The 19,002-nt window shown below is 48.1% G+C and overlaps 1 protein-coding gene across 1 annotated transcript in view; it reads left to right on the top strand.

The window, feature by feature from the left end:
* SLC6A11 (solute carrier family 6 member 11) overlaps positions 1-18,183 on the top strand; it is a 118,777-nt gene extending 100,594 nt beyond the window's left edge. Inside the window, exons 9-14 of the mRNA XM_036923433.2 lie at positions 4,490-4,602; positions 7,389-7,526; positions 11,299-11,401; positions 12,198-12,298; positions 13,107-13,277; positions 17,221-18,183. Coding sequence (XP_036779328.2) covers positions 4,490-4,602; positions 7,389-7,526; positions 11,299-11,401; positions 12,198-12,298; positions 13,107-13,277; positions 17,221-17,373 — 779 coding nt within the window. The 3' untranslated portion in view covers positions 17,374-18,183. The remainder of the gene's footprint in view (positions 1-4,489; positions 4,603-7,388; positions 7,527-11,298; positions 11,402-12,197; positions 12,299-13,106; positions 13,278-17,220) is intronic.
* Positions 18,184-19,002: the final 819 nt, after the last annotated feature.

Below are 19,002 nucleotides of genomic sequence, written 5' to 3'. Positions count from 1 at the left end.
ATAAGAGAAACCTATACAAAACACATTTATCAACTAAAATGAAAATAAATTAATTATATCCCCTGTTAAGAAAAACAAGAACAACAATAGAAAAGTGAACCAAAAGAAAACACAAGGAAGGAAATAATAAAGATAAAAGCAGAAATTAATGAAGTAGAGAATAAACAGATCTAATTTAAAAATAAGAACTCTTGGTTTTTAAAAATAAAAACAGACACCCGGTGGTCAAGAAAAAAGGGAGATCATACAAATAGCAAAATAGTAAATAACAAAGGAGAAGTAACTATTGACACAAAAGACATTTTCAAAAATCATAAGAGACTACTTTGCAATCCTCTGTGCACATAAACTTTCCTAGGGAAATACAGATTGCCAAAGTTGACCCCATTTCATTTAGAAAGCTTAAACAGGACAATTTCAATAGAAGGAATAAACAGTTATTAAGGAACTACCCCACAAAACAAACAAACAAACAAATCACTGGACCCAGATGGTTTCTCAAAGGAATTTTACCAAACCTTCAAAGACCAGAAAGTCCCAGTGCTCTGTAAATTATTCCAGAGCACTGAAAGGGAGGGAAAACTTCTTAACTCCTTATATGAAGCATGTGTGACATTGATACCTAAGCCAAATAACAATGCAAAGAAACTACTGATCAATCTCATTCATGCATATTGATGCAAAATATTAACAATCATGAATCAAAAATCACATTAAGAAAGTAATATACCATGTCCAAGTAGGATTTATCCCAGGAATAATGCAAGCCTGGTTTAATGCTAGGAAATCCATTGATACCACATGCCATATTAATAGCCCAAATGGAATAAATAATAAATTATCTCCACAGATGCTGAAAAAGTCTTTGAAAAAACTCAACACCCATTCATGATAAAAAATAAGTAAAAGGAAATCAAAGGGTATTTTTTGTGTGTATGTGTATAAAAGTTTAAAAAGTAAGTACAGTATCCTGCCCATCATGTAAGAAAGGAGATATAAGAAAATATGTCTGCTCATTTGTGCAAAGAATATGTAGAAATGATAAATGGAAAAATAAAGAGAATGATTATGTGCAGGGGGTGAGTGGAAAGGGATAGAAAGAAGGGAAGACTTAGAAAGTAAGGCTGAGAAGGAAGCAGCACTTCTCTGAGTATATCATTATTAGCTCTGACTCTTAGAACCATGGAAATGTTTCACATACCACCCAAAATAGTTACTTTTTTGTGGGTGGAACCAAAAATGGAATACAAACAGGAACAAATGAACTGTATTACAAGTGAATAATGTAACCACACTGAGGGAAATACAGAAGAAAGAACTTACCTAAGTAAACTTGGGACTTAGTATTTGGACTGGACACTGTAAGGCTCAAAATGAAAATAACTATTGTACTCTTGTTAGTACAAGGTTATGGGTTAGCAATTCTATAACTATTATATGTGTATGTTAGCACTGAACAATTAAGTCAGTATAGATAATTAGAGACAGATTTTTCACTGAGAAAAAAGTTACAAATAAGAAAAATGGACAAGCTTGAATGAACTGTACTAGGCCTGGAGGTCCTAGTATGGACTCATGATTTTAAGATATATACAGATATATAGAGAAATATATATGTGTATGAATATGGAGGTAAATATACATACATATATTTCCCAGCTTTGTGCTGAGAGGGCCTATGTGTAATGATACTCCAGTAACAGTGAGCATACTGAGGGCCAGATCTTGGTTTCTAAACACCATTTTCCAATAAAATGAACCAGAGCACCTTGGAGAATTAGTTGATTTGAGTGCTGTGGCTGGACAAGATGAAGCTGGAACATTTTGTGGTTTCAGAAAAATAAGAAAGTGCTCAGAAAAAGAGAGGCATGTCAAAAGGACACAGGAACCAAACCGAAGAAGTTCCCAATGACCAAACCTGAAACAATTTTAATAGCAAAATAAATAATGTTGGAATTGAATTATAACCCATAGAACAAACTAAATACCTGAAAGCCCATAATGAAATAAATAAAAATTGAATAAATAAATGTGTTTGAAGAGACATATTTCCTTATAAAAGAATTCTAAGTAATAAATCTAGAACCAATGAAAAAACAAACTCAATTAGGCAAACACAACAGGAGTAATTGTGGGCGAGATCCACTAATGGATGCTAAAATCAACAGGTAAAAGGTTAACTTGAAATGGTGTTTTCATAATCTCAAAGTACCCCCCACAATATATTTATCAGTTAGAAAGGGAAATACAGTAACTTTATAGTGGAGAAAACTGGCATTTGCAGTTTAACCAAGTGATCAAGGTAAATATTGCCAGTACTGAGGTTTATGGACATCATGTACCCCCTATATGATATGCTGAGGATACAGCATCACTTCTATGGTTTCTTGCCAAAAAAGAAAAAACATAACTTCAGTTTAATAATGAGATAGCATCAGACAAACCTGATTTAAGGAACATTCTGCAAAATGATGACTAGTACTCATCAAAAATATCAAGGTCATGAGAGACAAAACAAGACAAAAGAACTGTCACAGACTGGAGTTGACTAAAGAAAGAACAACTATGCAGTGCAATGTGGAATCCTGAATTGGATACTGGAACAGAGAAAAGGACGTAAGGAGAAAAATTGATAGAATATGAATAAGGTCTGTAGTTTAATTAGTAGTAATATACCATTTTTAATTTCCTATTATATAGTAAATGCTCTCCCCTAAAATCAGAAACAAAGCAAGGATGTATACTGTCTCTACTCATTTTCCATATAGTACTGGAGTCCCTCAAGAGTGTACTAAGGAAAGAAGAATAAAAGGCATTAAGATTGGAAAGGAAGAATCAAAACATAAACAACATGATTGGCTGCATAGAAAAATCCTAAGAAACCTACAGAAAAAAATTAATAAGTGAACTTAGGTCACAGGATAAAAGGACAATAAACAAAACTGTTTTGTATTTTTTATATGCTAGCAACAAACAATTGGAAAGTTTAAAACTTCTCTTCACAGGACACCATTAAGAAAATTAAAAGGCAAGCTGCAGACAAGGAGAAAACATTTTAATACTTCTGATAAAGAATTTATATCCCAAATATATAAAGAATTCTCATAACTTAGTAAAAAGGAGATAACCCAGTAAAAAAAAAATAGGCAAAAACTCAACAGGCCCCTCACAAGAGAAAATACAAGAGTGGACAATAAAGATATGTGAAGATACCCAAATTATTAGTCATCAGGGACACCAGTAAAACTATAATGGCACATAACACCTCACACTGCTATAACTAAATTTAAATGACTTATGATACCAGTGTCGGCAAGAATATAGACCCATTGGAAATCTCAAACATGGCTATTTGGAAGGTAAAATGACACAACTACTTTGGAAATTAGTTTGGCATGTCTTAGAAAAGTTAAATATACAGTTACCACATGACCCAGAAATTCTACTCCTAGATAGGAGGGACAAAGCTAATCTCAAGTGGGAAAAAAAAGATCAATGTTTGCCCAGGGCAAAGATAGGGAATCCTTGTAGAGAGACTGGAGAGGGTTCCCAGGGGACAGTGGAACAGCTGTACATCTTGATTCCAGTGGTGGTTGCTTCCTTGTGTACACTTTTTGAAACTCATTGAACTGTACACTTAGAATGAGTGCTTATTGTAGGTTAATTAGACTTTAATAAGGGTGCTTTTAAGGTAGAAAAAAAATCAGAGCTAATGTTTATTGAGCATTTCCTTTCTAATTGCTTTCTATATTCTGCATCATGTTGCTGAGTTCTCAAAACCACTTTATCAGATAGGACTTCGTTATCCACATTTTTCAGCTGAGGAAACAGAGATAAAGATCACAGTAAAGAAAGAGTATTTGAAGCCAGGCATCTGGCTGCAGAGGCTGTGTCCTTGACCACTGTGCTACAGGCCTAGAACCTCAAGGATCTCTCCCCTGATAGTAATAAAACTTATCCTGAGGACATGCTAGCCAAGCCCTCTATTTGAAGCAGCCAAAATAAGTGAGTGTGGACCTGGAAAACGAGGGCAAGAACCCAAGCGAAGAGGCAGCCTGGGTGGAACATCACTTGTCCAAGCCTGGACTCCTAACTCCTTGCACTGGAATCATAAGGTGCCAGACCTTTGCTTCACCTTAGACGAGCTGAATCAGAATCTCTGGGATGGGCTGGAGAACCTGCATTTTCACAAGAACCACTCCCCACCCCCACGCAGATGAAAGCTCTGCAGAGGAAGGTCTGTGTGTCAGACCAGCCTGGGTTAAAATCCTGCCCTCTCAGGCCCTAGCTTACTTCTCTGTGCCTCAGTTTGCTCATCTGCATGATGCGCATCATGACAGTATCAACCATGAAGGGTAGCTGGGAGATTGAAGTGAGAATTAGGCACAGCACCTGGCACAAAGGAAGCACTCAATACATGACGGATTAAAACAACTGAATGAGGGCCTGAACTCCACCCAGCACCTTTTTCTGTCTCCTTCCTCTCCAGGCCCTGGCCTGGCCTTCATCGCTTACCCCAAGGCTGTCACCATGATGCCTCTCTCCCCACTGTGGGCCACCTTGTTCTTCATGATGCTCATCTTCCTGGGCCTGGACAGCCAGGTAAGGTGGGGAGCCCAGGCCGGAGGGGCAGGGTGGCCAGGTGCTGCTCATAGAAGTGTCTCCGGAGCCTGGCCACAGCCTTCCCAGTGCTAGTTGTCACCAAGGGCCCCACCAGCAGTGGCCCTGTCCCCATCAAATCACAGAAGACGCAGGGACGTACAAAAGCACCTTCTCCTTCTTCCCCCTTCTCTGTGTCGGAGCACCCATGACACGCCCCCACGACAAGCCACCCACATCCTCAGTACCCCAACCAGCTCTCACTCCCCCCACGCCCCATCCTCCTGCCTCTGTTCTCATCCTTGCCTGTAGGGCTCCCAGATCCACCTTCCACTTGGCAGCCTGCCTTCCTCAGTAAACAGTGAACAGTTAGAATTAGCAATTTCGCCATATGCACATTTTCCTTTATCCCCTCATGAATGCATGCACTTACATCTTCTCCCACTATAAACTCACCCCAGCCTGCCCTCCCAGCCCTCCTCCAGTCCTATCCTTAGTCTTCCAGCCAGAATCCTGTGACCTCCAGTTGCTCTTCACCCCCAGATACCTGCCTTGGCCTTGCTCCTCCATCTCAGCTGGTTTCTCTAAGAGCCCCAGAAGACATCTTCCAGCCAAAGCCCAGGGCTCCACTATGAGACTGGGGTCTGTTGGCGAGTTGCTGTTCCCCAGCCGTGACCTTATGCAAGTCAAAGTAGCACCCAGGCCCCATGACCAGCATGTCTGTCAATCCAGCCAAGTCCAATTTCTTCCCCTGGATGGTTTCTTTGAAGCTGCTAAGCCCCGTTGCTAGAGCACCAGGTTTCTGCTGATAACCTTCCCTTCCATTGTTGAGGGCAGAAGGCTTGGGATCGGCAGCTTATGCATTGCAGAGACAGGCCAGCCTCAGCAGAGGGAGGTGGGGCTGGGACCAGGCCCTGTGAGCCCTGAGCCCTGAACTAAGCTGGGCAGATACTTGGGCTGAGTTGTTCTGTGTGCAGAGGGGGCATGGGGACCTGGAGGTACGGCTCAGAGAGCAGATGGCTGCTCTGCTCACCCCGACATGTGCTGAGATGTCCTCAGTTTTTTGTCACAATAACCACATAACTGGGGGGGGGAGCCCTTTTGTCGTCTGCAATGTGCAGATGAAGAAACTGAGACTCAGAGATGCTGAGACTTCCTGGGACGTGCACCCAGGTCTGTGGGCCTCTTAACTAACATGCTCTGATGTCTCTTCAGTTTCCATCCTGGATAAACAGCCTCCCCTGAATTGCATCTCCTTCCTTCCCTGGGGGCTCTGAAAAGATGAGCAGAGCCAGCCTTGTAATAGAGGCAGGGCAGCCAGGAGGCTAGGAGCCTGGGCCTTGGAGTCAGACAGGGCTGGGTGTGAGTCCCAGCTCCATGCCCCTGGCCAGCTGTGTGCCTCTGGCCTCATCACTTTAGTACATTTGTCTGTACAGTGAAGTTGGAAATACCTTTCCTGAGGAGGTAGATGTAAATTGGAAAGGATTTGGGATCAAGAAATGGCTACAGGGAAGAGAGTCTCCCCACATGGTGACCAGCAGATGAATCCGGTGCTCCTCCCACCTTCCCAGCTGGCTGTTCAGTGCAGTGGTTAAAGCCCAGCTTCTGGAACACAGTTGCTTGGTTCAAATCCAGGCTCTATCGCTGAACACCTCTGTGACCTTGGGCAAGTTGCATACCCGCCTAGGCTTCTGTGTCCTCATTTACAAAACAGGGGTAATGATAGTATTTACTGTTTAGAAGTGAAATATGTTAACATCTGTTAAACTGCTTAGAACAGGCTGGCACACGAGAAGCACTGTGTATTTGCCACTATTATCATTACTGTTAATTTCTCAAACATTTTCTAGCATCTCCTCTATGCCACTGGAAATAGACAGATGAATATGATGGGGCCCTGGCCCTCTAGTAAGCACACAGGTATAAGCCAGAATGGGCCCCAGAGGCTGAGGGTATATGGATTGGGCCTAGAGGAGAGGCAGGGGCTGCCGGCTCAGGCTGGGGGCAAGGGCAAGGGGCAGGAAAGGGCTTACAAGGGAATTCTGCTCTCAGTGCTGGGAGAACCCAGGGATGGGGAGGTAGGTGTGGGGATATCTGGGCTGGGTGTTGCTGGGTGACTAGGAATGGATCTGGCGCCGCATGGCTGGCCCTGTCTCAGTGTGGCGGGGCACAGATACTTAGTGGCTTATGCTCTGCACAGACTCACACAGCAGAAACACGGCACTGGGTATTGCTCACCTCTGTTGCCCTCCACCCAGCAGAGGGGCGTTTGCCCACCATATGCAAAGGACAAAGGAACTGTCCCAGTCCTAGAGAACCAGAGCCTGCCGCCAGCAGAGCATAGCTCTCAGCACAGTTACAGAGACTCCTGTCTTACCTCCTAGGCAGAGGCTGGGTCTCCTTCAATTTGTGAACCCCAAAATAGCGCCCAGCACACAGGCACATGGCAGGCAGCATAGGGGAGAAAGAGTACTAACTTTAGAGGCAGGAGACCCCAGGTCAAGCCCTGACTCTGCCACTTCCTTGCTGAGTGACCTTAGGCAGGAGGTTACTTCCCCTCTCTGAGCCTCAGGGTCCTCATCTGCTAAAAGGGCGTGCTGGAGTTCTGTACATGCTGGGACTGTTGTTATTCTCAGTCCTCTCTGACCCTGTCAGTGTGAGTGTGGAGATGAAGGTAAGGCCCAGTGGAAAGGAAGCCAAAGGCTTAGGCCTGCTGTGCTTTCCCAGAGCCAAGCCACTAAGAACAGCCTTTCTTGTGGGCTTGACACCGTTATGTCTACCCCGTCCAGTTTGTGTGCGTGGAAAGCCTTGTGACAGCTGTAGTGGACATGTACCCCAAGGTCTTCCGGAGGGGCTATCGGCGGGAGCTGCTCATCCTGGCCCTGTCGGTCGTCTCCTATTTTCTGGGCCTCGTGATGTTAACAGAGGTGAGTGACATGGACAGAAGTAAGCGATGAGAATGGGATGTCAGGGAGTAAGTGCCTGGGCTCTGGGTTAGGCAGATCTGATGTCACATGCCAGCTCTGAAATTGACTAGTTGTGAGACCCTAGCCAGCTTTAGGACTTCTCTGGGACTCTGTTTTCTCATCTTTGCAATGAGTTGTTGGAACATCAAAGGTTATCATTAAGGCCTGAGCACAATGTCTTATATGTGTAAATGCTTAGCGAGAGGTTGCCACTGTCATTACCAGAGGGAAAGAAAACTCAGAGGGAAATCCTGGGCTTACCTGGCAATCATGAGCATCTGGATATACAGGCCACCCCTTACAGCAACTTCTGGGTGAAGGGCACAGTGTCAGCCACAACCCCTCAGCTAGTTACTGTTATTGGTCTGAAGTTCAGGGCACTCTTTTCTGGGACATCAGTGAGCATAGACTCACATGAGGAAATTCGGCACCTTCAGGCATGGTGTGGTCCAGCCCCAGCCCTCTGTGTGACCCTCTTTTTGTCTCTGCTGGGCCTGTGAGTAAGGAGGGGATCACCAGGACCTCTGGATTAAGACTGTGTCATAAAACCATGTTGCTTTCCCCTCCTGCAGCCATCCTGTCTAATAAATACTTTTTCAAGTAACTTGGGATGGTGAGATAGTTATCTTCCCTCACACTCAAAACATTAATTATAAAAACAAAACAAAAACAGAAAACTTTTGCCTAGAGACGAGAAGAGGTTTTGTAAGGAACATGAAAAGAAATGAGGGAACTCAATCCGTCCAGGCAGCTGAGGTGGTACTGAGGTTAGTCTGTTTATCCTCCCCATCCTGCACTACTTTGTTCAAATGCTGCCTCCTCCTGGAAGCCTCCTCTGCTTTTCCCCCTCCCCTAACTCTGTTCCAAGCTCAGCCAAGTCCACTCCCCCACATTACAGTGACATTCTGTTCACCTGACTCCCCAGCCAGGCCCAAGGTGCAGGAGAACAGAGCTGGCTTTGCAGGCTGTGCCCTTGGGGCATGGTGGCTGCTGTTATTACTGCTCCTAGTCATTGTCACATTAATGCGAGTGATAATCAGCATTTGAGTAAATGAATGGTGAGGCATTTCCCATTTCCACCTCGCCTCTCCCCACACAGGCAAACCAGCACTGCAGTGAGCAGGGCCTCATTAAGTGCTGATTAATTACGCAAAGTAGAGTTTTCTGTCACATACAAATTAAGGGGTTAACCTGATGTGCTCAAGAGGCGACAGGAACAGAAGAGCAGGGATTGGCATGGGCATGACTGGCTTGGAGCAGCAGGCAGGTGGAGGGGACCCTCCTGCACCCTCTGCCTTGGGTGCCCCCTTTCCACAGAGCCTTCGTGCCTACCTCCTACCTGAGGCCCCTGGTCTGCCTAAGGGTTCTTCAAGACCCCTGGGGCCCATCAGGGAGCCTGTGCTGTAGCTACCCAAGACAGTTCATCAGCAGATACTTGGGCTTCCCAAGGCAGCCTCCTGCCTCCGTGGAGGAGTATCTGTGAGTGATCGCACTGGGGAAGTTCAAATTGCCAAATGGACTGCATCAGCCTCAGCCTTCACAGTAATTGCTGGCAGGATCTGCTCCCTCATCTATACTCATTTAAACTCGTCTCAAGGGGAAAAATAGGTCACAGATTTCTTGCCTTGAGCAAGACAGTATGATAGGTGGTTAAGAGCATGGGCTCTGCAGCCAGCCTGTGTTCAATCCTTAGCCCCCCGGCCAGCTAGCTGGATGACCTGTGGCAAGTTTCTCACTGTTCTGTGCTTTAGTTTCCCCATATGGACCTGGAGATAAGAACAGTGCCTTGTAATTGCAGTGAAAGTTCACCTGGATTGAGATATGGGAAGCAGTTCAAACACCCTGGTGCTTAGCACTATGTGAAGGTTCCTCCTAAGGTGTTTGTTTTTGTTTAAATGTATGATATTCATGGAAGAAGACATTCAGGAAAGCAATTAGGAGGGTGGTCTCAAATTTTCAACTCAGAAAGTCAAGCCCACTGCTAGTCACAGAAGCTCAGAACTGCTCTTACTCTCACAGACCTGAATATCCACCACATTCTTTACAGACAGGAGACCCCAGACCAGATACATCCCAGAGATCTGCTTTGTTTCACCTTCACTGTGTTTTTTAAGAACATGAAGAGGTGGCCAGCAAATAGAGAAAAAGAATTCTCATGAACGTCAGGATTTCTGGCATATTCCAGAAAACCTGCAGATCTGGCCACACCCACACCTCTATACCCCATGAACAATGGACCAGAGTTGTGTGGCCAAACGGGTCCTGTGTTCTCTGGTTAGCCATAGTCCCCACCACTCCCTGGTGTCACACACGCCAGGCCCGCTTTTCTCACTTGTGTTATCTGTCTGGCCCTGTGGGCACTGAGATCTAGTGGGCTCCTGATCTAGAAAGATGAATGAGGAAACAGTCTCAGGGTGTGTGGTCTGGCATAATACAAGGAAGCCCTGGGGGCTGTGGGAGCACCGGGAAGAAGCTGAATTCCATAGCAGACACACAAGGAGGCTGTCCTATCCTGGTCTCTTAACCTCTCTTGTCCTGGCATTCAGAATGCCTTTCCCAGCCTGATTCTGCCTCCATTTTTCACTTTTATTTCCCCTGCCTTTGATGTTGTTCCCATAGGGACTCTCATTGGGTTATAAAGATTTTCTTTACAGATCCCAGCCCTTCCCACATCTGCAGCTGGCCTCCCCTCCTTCCTGGGAACCTTCCCGGATCACCTTGGCCAGCTGAGCTTGCACCTCCCAAGCCCTCCCCTGAACTTCAGCATCACAGATTTGTATATTACAGAACTGGCCCATGTCATTGCTGCATCCCACAAAGATTGTACACTTACTATGTGGGAAGTCCTGGGCCAGAAAAGGAAACAGCTGTGGACAAGCCATGCAGAGTCCCTCCCCAAATTTAACTTACACTTGATAGGACCTACTGTGAGCAGGCCCAGCACTGAGGGGAGACATGTAGGACCAGTGTGAGGGCCTTCCCAGTGGGAGTTCAGAGCTAAAAGAGCAGCTGACTGGAGAACAGTTTCTTAAAATTGTGAGCCCATATAATGTGCTACGGAGGCCCAAAGAAAGAATGAGGCTGTCAGGGAGGGCTTCTTGGAGTAGTTGACATTTCAGCTGAGCTTTGAAGGAACTTATCAAGTGAAAGGGAACAACATATGCAAAGGCACAGAGGAGAGACTGTCGCTTAGTCTGCCCAGGAGGGAGCAAGTTGAGGGTAGGAAGGGAAGATGAGGCCAAGTGGGGAGGGCGGCCCTGACTGCAGGATGAAGGAAGCCAAGGGGTTATCTTACAGTGTGAATGATGTGGCTGGATTTGCGTGGTAGAAAGGTCCCCGTGAAAACTGATGTGTGGAAGGGTTGGAGAGGGTGAGGCTGAAGGCAGGAAGGCCAGTGGGGAGGCTGTTAGAGGCATCTGGGCAGAGATGCTGAGGCTCCCCACCCCCAGGCTCTGGTTTTTGGTGTCATCTCTGGCATTTGGAGAGCAGAGACAAGACAAACCATCACAATCCCTGCAACCCCTAGAGGGAGGTATCTTAGGGGGCGCCCAGGTGTAGAGGGTGCAGTGTTCTAGGGACACAGGGGAGCAGCAGTCTGCCCTATTGGAGGTGTCACCTTGCCCATGGTTGCCACAGGGCAGAGCAGAGAGGCCTTTCTGAGGCTGGCTGTCTGACCTTGCTCCGCTGTGTCTTTCTATCCCTCTGTCCATGTATCTGTCCTCCTGCCCTGCAGGGTGGCATGTACATCTTCCAGCTCTTTGACTCCTATGCTGCCAGTGGGATGTGCCTTCTCTTTGTGGCCATCTTTGAGTGTGTCTGCATCGGCTGGGTGTACGGTGAGTAGTGGCTGAGCCTGCCCACACCCTAGGGCCCACTGCAGGGCCCAGCCAATGGGTGCTAGGGGGCCTGTAGCTTGTCTCCATCCCTGTCGACCCCTTCCTCCTTCCCCTCAGGGACTCCTTGGCCTTTCTCACTTGTCAGGACAGCTTCCTGCTTTTACATGCCTCCAGCACAGGGCCGGGTGCTGGGCTCAGGCACTGTGACCTCGGGAAGGGCCTTCTGCCACTGAGGCTCAGTTTTTGCATCTGTGAAATGGGGTGATCATCATCAGGTCTCCAAGTAGGAGAAAATACAGGCAGAGCAGCCAGCACATGCCCTTTGGTCCTCCTGTACCCTAAACCAAATAAGCAGGTGAGGGTTGCTGGGCTCGTTGGTGATGGACACTCTCACTGAGAGTATGCTTCCAGAATCAATGCCCCGGAGGGCCACCCCACTCATTAACAGCCCAGCCAGACCCTCGTCTTCAGGGCCCTGACCCCCATCCCCTGCAAGTCAGCCAGCCCCTGGTGCTGCCTCTCAAGGAGACCACCTGCCACCTTTCCCCTAGAAACTCTTCACCATTTCCAGGCCTCACCACCGAAGGTCAAGGGCCCTTCCCAACATCAGACCAGAATCCCTCTGGCAGTTTATTCTGAAACCTCACCTCTGTAACATCTTGGAGTTTTTAAGCAGTAAATAAGCCCAAGCCATAGTGTCTGCCTCAGGCTGGGGAAAGGAAACACTACTAACCTTTCTCAGAGTCCTGTACAAAACCTCTCTGGGGTGTGTGCCTGTCTGTTTTATTCTGGACAGGAAGCAACCGCTTCTATGATAACATCGAAGACATGATTGGCTACCGGCCATTGTCACTCATTAAATGGTGCTGGAAGGTCGTGACCCCCGGGATCTGTGCGGTAAGGGCCCGCCAGAAGCCACCGCTAGCCCACCCAACCACCCACTTTTCCACTCCAGAGCCCCAAGCCTGCTGGCCTCCTGGGTGACCCTCTGTGCACTCAGAGAGACCGAGGCATCAGACACCTTTCTAAGTTGGAGCCATTGGGACAGTGTCTGGGCTTAGTGAGGGAGGAAGGTAGCCTCACTAGGACCCCAGCTTGCTGTGTAACCATGAGCAACTGACTTCCCTTCTCGAAGCCTCAGATTCTTTACCTACAAGCCATGTGGCTGGGGCTTACTTCCCTGGGGGCTGAGGATCTGTGAGAGATGTTTGGCCTTGTTATTGCAGAAGCATCAGAACTAAGAGTAAAGTTGGGACTCAAGCTCCTCCCTTCCAACCAGACCACAGAGAGGCCTTTGTGAGCAGGTGTTTAATAAAAAAGTCAACCCCACCGCCTTTCACCCAGTTCTTGGCACTGGAAGTATCTCAAAATATCTTTACAAACCCCCATAGTTGAAAGACAACTTTGAGAGCAGCCCTGAGAAATGCTAGGAAAAAAAAAGAAATTCCTGACTGGGTGGAGGCCTGTGCATAGGTAGGGAGGGTGTCACAGCCCCACTGATGTCCCCAGAACTGTGGGGTCCATTCCTTTTGTGTCTGATGCTTGTGGGCCGGGCCTCAAACTCACTGTGGACAGGAGCATGGCCTCATGTCACATGGGGTCGACCCAATTCCCTGCTGGCCACCTGCAGGCCTGAATCTGTCCCTGTCAGGGTCGGGCAGGGCTGACGGCTGGCCCCCACAGACCCCTCCCCATCTCTCCACAGAGTATCTTCATCTTCTTCCTGGTCAAATACAAACCTCTGAAGTACAATAACATCTACACCTACCCCTCCTGGGGCTACGGCATCGGCTGGCTCATGGCCCTGTCCTCCATGCTCTGCATCCCGCTCTGGACCTTCATCAAGGTGTGGAAGACAGAGGGGACACTGCCCGAGGTGAGACAGCTGGAGAGACACGTGGCAAGCGGGGCTCTGCGGGGAGTGAGGCCATAGGACAGGGCCTGGCTGTGGCTCTCTGCTCCCTGGGTCTCATCTCCCTCCTCTGGGCAGCGGTGCGATGAGGATGTGCCCCCATGTCTCTCTCAGGGAAGCCCTGCCAGCCCCTCCCTCGGCAGGTGTTCATTAGTACCATTGTGGTGCCTCTGTGAGGCTTCAGGGTTGAACCGGTGTCTCTGATCCCAGCCTCAGTTTCCTCATCTGTAAAATAGGGACAAGAGCAGCCCCTAAGTTACAGAGATTTTGTGAGAGCTCAGTGAGCTCACAGAGGGAAAGCACAAGACCAGGACCTGGAACAGAGAGTGACCGAGCCATGTACCCTACTGTTCAGGTAATTCATTAGGGACCCCATTCCCCAGGCAGAGGGAGAGGACCTGCCGTTCGGGGAAGACCTGTCCCAGGTCGGTACCATGCCAGGCTCCCTATATGCAATATCTCCCTTAGTCCTCCAAGCCAACCAGAGTACTGGCATCATTTCCTGCATTTAATAAGCAAGGAAACTGAAGCTCAGGGAAATTAAGTCACTCAACTGAACATTAGCATCACACAGCCAAAAATTAGCAAATCAATTTTTTTATTGACATATAACTGACATATAACATTATAGTAGTTTCAGGTTTACAACATGAGTCTGTGTTTTTATATATTGTAAAATGATCACCACAGTAAGTCAAACATCTATCACCACAGTTACACATTTTTTTTCTTGTGATAAGAACTTTTAAGATTTACTCTTTCAGCAACTTTAAGTATGCAATGCAGTATTATTAATTATAGTTGTCACTATACATTATGTCCACATGCTTATTTATTTTATAACTGGAGGTTTGTAACTTTTGACCACTTTCACCCATTTCTCCTATCACCCACCCTTCACCTCACCTCTGCCAACCACCTACCTCTTCTATCCATGAGTTCATTTTTTTAAGATGCCACATATGAGATCATAAGCTATCTGACTTACCTCATTTAGCATGAGGCCCGTAAGGGCCATCCAGATTGTCACAAATGGCAAGATTCCATTCTTTTTTATGGCTGAATAATATTCTATTGTATGTATACATATACCACATTTCCCTTATCCATTCATCCACTGATGGACACCTCAGGGTGCTTCCATGTCTTCGCTAGTGGAAATAATGCTGCTGTGAACATGGGGGTGCAGATATCTTTTCAAGTTAGTGTTTATTTTTCTTACGAATAAATACTCAGAAGTGGAATTTCTAGATCATGTGGTAGTTATAATTTTAATATTTTGAGGAAGCTCTCTACTGTTTTCCATAGTGGGAACCAAATTTTTTGTAAAAAATTTATTGAAGTATGTTTTATGTATCAAAATTCACCCCTTTTGGGGTGTACAATTCGATGATTTTTAAAGGAACTTTTTGCACAGTGTGATCATCATCACAGGTCCGTTTAGAACATTTTCATCATCTTAATATGACACCTCCTGCCCATTCAGGGTTAACCCTGTTCCCCAGACAACCACGAATTGATTGCCTTTCTGTCTCTATGTATTTGTGTAGTCCGGACATTTCCTGTTGATGGACACGTACAGCACGTGGTCTCTTGGTAGCAGACTGAATCAGCAGCCCGCAAGCCATCTTACTCCAGAGCACTCGCTCTCTGTTTACTCTCCTTTCCCACCTGCTGGCAGATCAGATGGTTTGAGTCAGTTTCTCACTCATTTAGCAAACTGTTTGCCTTGTGCTAGACACTATTCTAAGCTGTTTACAAACACTGAGCCATTTAATCCTCATAGCAATCCTGTGAGGTGGAGGCTCTTATTGCCCCATTTCACAGATGGGGAAGCTGAAGCACAGAGAAGTGAAGGAATTTACCCAAGGGCACACAGCCTTCAAGTAACGGAGCAAGATCTCTGAGGTCAACACTCTCACCCCAAGTTTCGCTGCCTCATTCCTCTGCTGCACTGGCCTCACTCCATTGCCAGGCCCTGTCTCTGCCCCGGTGCCACATCCCAGGGATCTTGGGGTTGACCTTTGTCTCCCAGGACAAGGCCAGAGGGAGGCAGGGCCATAGTGTGTGTGCAGGCTCCCAAATGTGAGTGCCAGCTCAGTCAGCTTCACCCAGCCTGCCTGACCCCAGAGGGGCCTGGGCTCCAGAAATAGCCATGCAGCCAGCTAGAAGGAGCAAGCTGAGAGGGGAGTTCCCTTTCTCAAGCTTGCTCATGCCCCCGAAAAAGTCAGGCTCCTGCAAGAAATGTAGAGTAAGGATGGTTGGTCAACTGTCTGAAACCAAACCATGTCTTTGGACACTGCAGGCCCTTATCCGAACTTCCAGTGGCCTTCTGGTATCAGAAATGCCCAGTGTCTCAGAGTGGATCCTCCAGAGATTGCCTCAGGCCTGGGGTGGGAGGGAGGGAGGAAGGAGAGGCTACTTTCCTGAGCTTCCTCAGTCCCCCTCCCCAGTCACACCTGCTGTGCGAGCAAGGCTTATTAAAGACAGTGAATTCTTTAGAGGTATCAGACCTGGTTTCCAGACCTTCTTTATTGAGGGAACTTAACACCAGTTAGTTCACCTCCCTCTGTTTCCAGAAGGTTCTGCCCACTGACAGGAAGGATCTGGAAGGAAAAATGGGGTCAGTGGTACTTAACTCAGAGAGTCACTGTGAGGATGGATAGTCTGTGCTTATCTTTGGCCAGGTCCATTTACCTAGCCTTGTGGTAATCCTAGAAAGTGGGTGCCATTGTTATCCCCCTTTGACAGAAAAGAAAACTGAGGCACATGGAGTCTAAGTTTCTTGCCCCAGTTAAGTGGTAGAGCTGGGATTCAAACCCAGGCCCCTGGCTACAGAGCCCATGTTGTTAACTCTTGTCTTGTGTTAGGGGCCTAGTGCAGTGCCTGGCTCCCTGCAAGTGTTGAGCACAGGGGAGTCTGCCTGTTAATCCCTCCCGGGCAACATAGGTTCAGCTTCCTGGGCACGGCAGGATCTGAAAATGAAGACAGCACCTTGATCATGAGAAACCAGCCACCCAAAAGTCTTCCCAGCCTTCCTGGGAGAAGGGTTTATGCCCAGAAGGACCTCCCAAATCCTGGTCTTCTCCCCAGGGAACCCAGATGGCAGGCACATGAAGCTGCGGTGAGGGGCCCTGAGGCAGGGCGGTGGCAACAGGACAAAGTGTCAGGAGTCTGTGTGTGGGCTCCACTCCATCACCAGTAGTGCGTGGATGATAGCTGCCCCACCCAGGCCTGGCACGTGGCTGGCCATTTTGCAAGGCTTCATGGATACTGATTTGTGATAATGTGTCCATCCTCAAGCACTGCCGGAGGAGCACACTGGACACCTTACACATTCTGCTGTGCAGTGGCTGCATGACGCCTCCCCTTTTGTGGGAAACATGCCCACTTCTCCAGCAAGAATTATAGAAACTGCCCTTACGTCCTCTCACAACAGACCAGCCAGACAGAAACAGCCCACTTCACAGAGAAGGAAAATGCAACACATGGAGGTTAGCTGCCCACCATAGCTGATGAGAGGCAGAGATTCAAACCCTAGCTGTTGTATCTTTCCCAGAGGGAAGGGATGAGGCAGTTGGCCCTGAGTACAGCCCCCTTGCCCTGGCCACCTGCTGTAGGCCAGGCACAAGGCTGAGCACTTCTGCATACCATCCCCTCCTTACTCCCCAGCAAACGCAGGGGGTGGCTCCCTCCATTGTCCGGTTTTCTGGAGGAGGAAACTGAGACCCTGGGAGTCAGTTCATCACCCAGAACAGAGCTTTAACTGGCAGACATGGGACCCAGACCTGAGTCTGATGATTCCACAACCCCATGGTGTCCGCCCAGGTAGCTGGGAGAGGCCACGGCAGGGTCCAGGACCCTGGCAGCCACTCTCAAACAGCTCTTCTCCTCTTCAACCATTTAGAAATTCCGCAAGTTGACGATCCCGAGCTCCGATCTGAAAATGCGGGGCAAGCTTGGGACTGGCCCACGGACAGTGATGGTTAATGACTGTGAAGCCAAACTCAAGGCCGATGGGACCATTGCAGCCATCACAGAGAAGGAGACGCACTTCTGAGTGACATGTGTGCCTCGGATGCCCCTCCTTCCTCTCCTCCCGCCGTGTGTATAAATGAATATCTGAAACATGCACGTCACCTAATGGTAGAGGCTTGCTCATTTTGCACAGGATTTATTAACAAGTTAATTTTAAGGTGGCTGTGTACACTCTCGTTTAAAGTCACATTCCCCTCCTCGCCCCCATTACCGTGTAAGTAACATTACAAAGAGATAATACTGTGCAGGGACTAGCAGAATCTTCTTGTGCTAGGACGGTTTTAAACAATATTTTCTAGGGGTCAGGAAGAAGTTGTATCCTATGGTCAAACTTTTATACCCGGGCTGTGGGGCAGGTTGGGTGGGAGTCATGCCTGTCCTCCTCTGTCAGCCTTTTAACTGACCAGTCCATGTCCCATGTTTGTCCCTGACCATTGCAGCTGCCCCTCCTCCAGTGCCCCCAGGGGAAGGCTTTGCCTTCAAGCCCTCTCTTTCCAGTCTCCTAACCTCTTAATGGGTTTGCAGTCAGCAAGGCTGTGTCTGAGAAGGAAGTCCTGCCAGACCTCAGACCTCCCACTGCCCTGACCCCACTAAGTGGCCTTGAGCCCTCCTTTTCCCTCACCTGCCTCAGTTTCCCTATCTTCCAAATGGGGAGGGCTGGGTCAGGTGACCTCTGAAGCCCTTCCCAGCCTGGCTGTGTCTCTGGTGATTCTCCTGATGTCTCACTGCTGGCAGACCTGCCACCGACCTTGGGTTCTTCTGAAGACCCTGCATGCTGTCACCCTCCAAACCACCTTCACCTACTTATTTAAAATCAAGTTTGTCATTGAAACGATGTGGTGGTGATATTTGTTCTCCCAAAAAGTCTAGTTTGATTTTATCTGCGTGGCTCTGTTCTCTAGAGATCAGCCAGGTCCTTGGCCCCCAGGACCCGGCCCCTCCTGCCCTGTCCATCTGCTCTCGGCTCTGCTGCTCTGTCCTGGGTGGTAGGGCTGGAGTTGCGTGGGCACTGTTTTTCAGGGTCAGGAAGCAGCCGCTCTCCTTCTTGCGGCTGTCTGTCCTGCCACTGCCCCAGCTGGGATCTGTGTGTCACGAGACCTCCCACCAGCCTCCCAGGGGAAGGAGCTATGGCAGGGCCTGGAGCCTGGCCTCGTCCTCCGGCCCCTTCTTCATCCCCCTGCCCCCTCTTCTCCCTCTGGCTGCCGCCTGCCCTCCTCTCTCTCTCCCGCCATCCTGCTACCTCTCAATTCCCTTGCATCCCTCCTGTCCTGTCACCAGCAGAACCTTCTCTCAGAGGCTTCTTCCCTGCGCTTTTTAGGGGAGTTCTCACACCTGCCTGTCTCGCCAGGGGGCAAAGAAGCCACCCGCTTCCTGGAGGGGAGAACTGGGCTCCCCACCCTCCCCGGGTGCAGGCCTGGGGTTTGGTGGGGAGGTTGGACACCGCTTCAGACCTTTCTAACTGATCTTGTTTCTTCTTTAATTGGATTTCACATCAAGCCTCTGTCTTCCATTTTGAGTTAGAGACAGGGAAGGTGCATTCTTCATCCTTTCCCTCTGTTCCCAATTTTATTTGGTAGAAACAGGCACTTTCTCCAAACGAAGGCTCTAATTTCCTGTAGGGAACCTGCACTTGATTCACCCAAAAGTTTCC

Source organism: Manis pentadactyla, chromosome 1 (assembly GCF_030020395.1).
Source record: "Manis pentadactyla isolate mManPen7 chromosome 1, mManPen7.hap1, whole genome shotgun sequence".
Taxonomy (NCBI): domain Eukaryota; kingdom Metazoa; phylum Chordata; class Mammalia; order Pholidota; family Manidae; genus Manis; species Manis pentadactyla.
The sequence above is the reverse complement of the archived record's forward strand: the minus strand, read 5'-3'. Positions and strand labels throughout refer to the sequence as shown.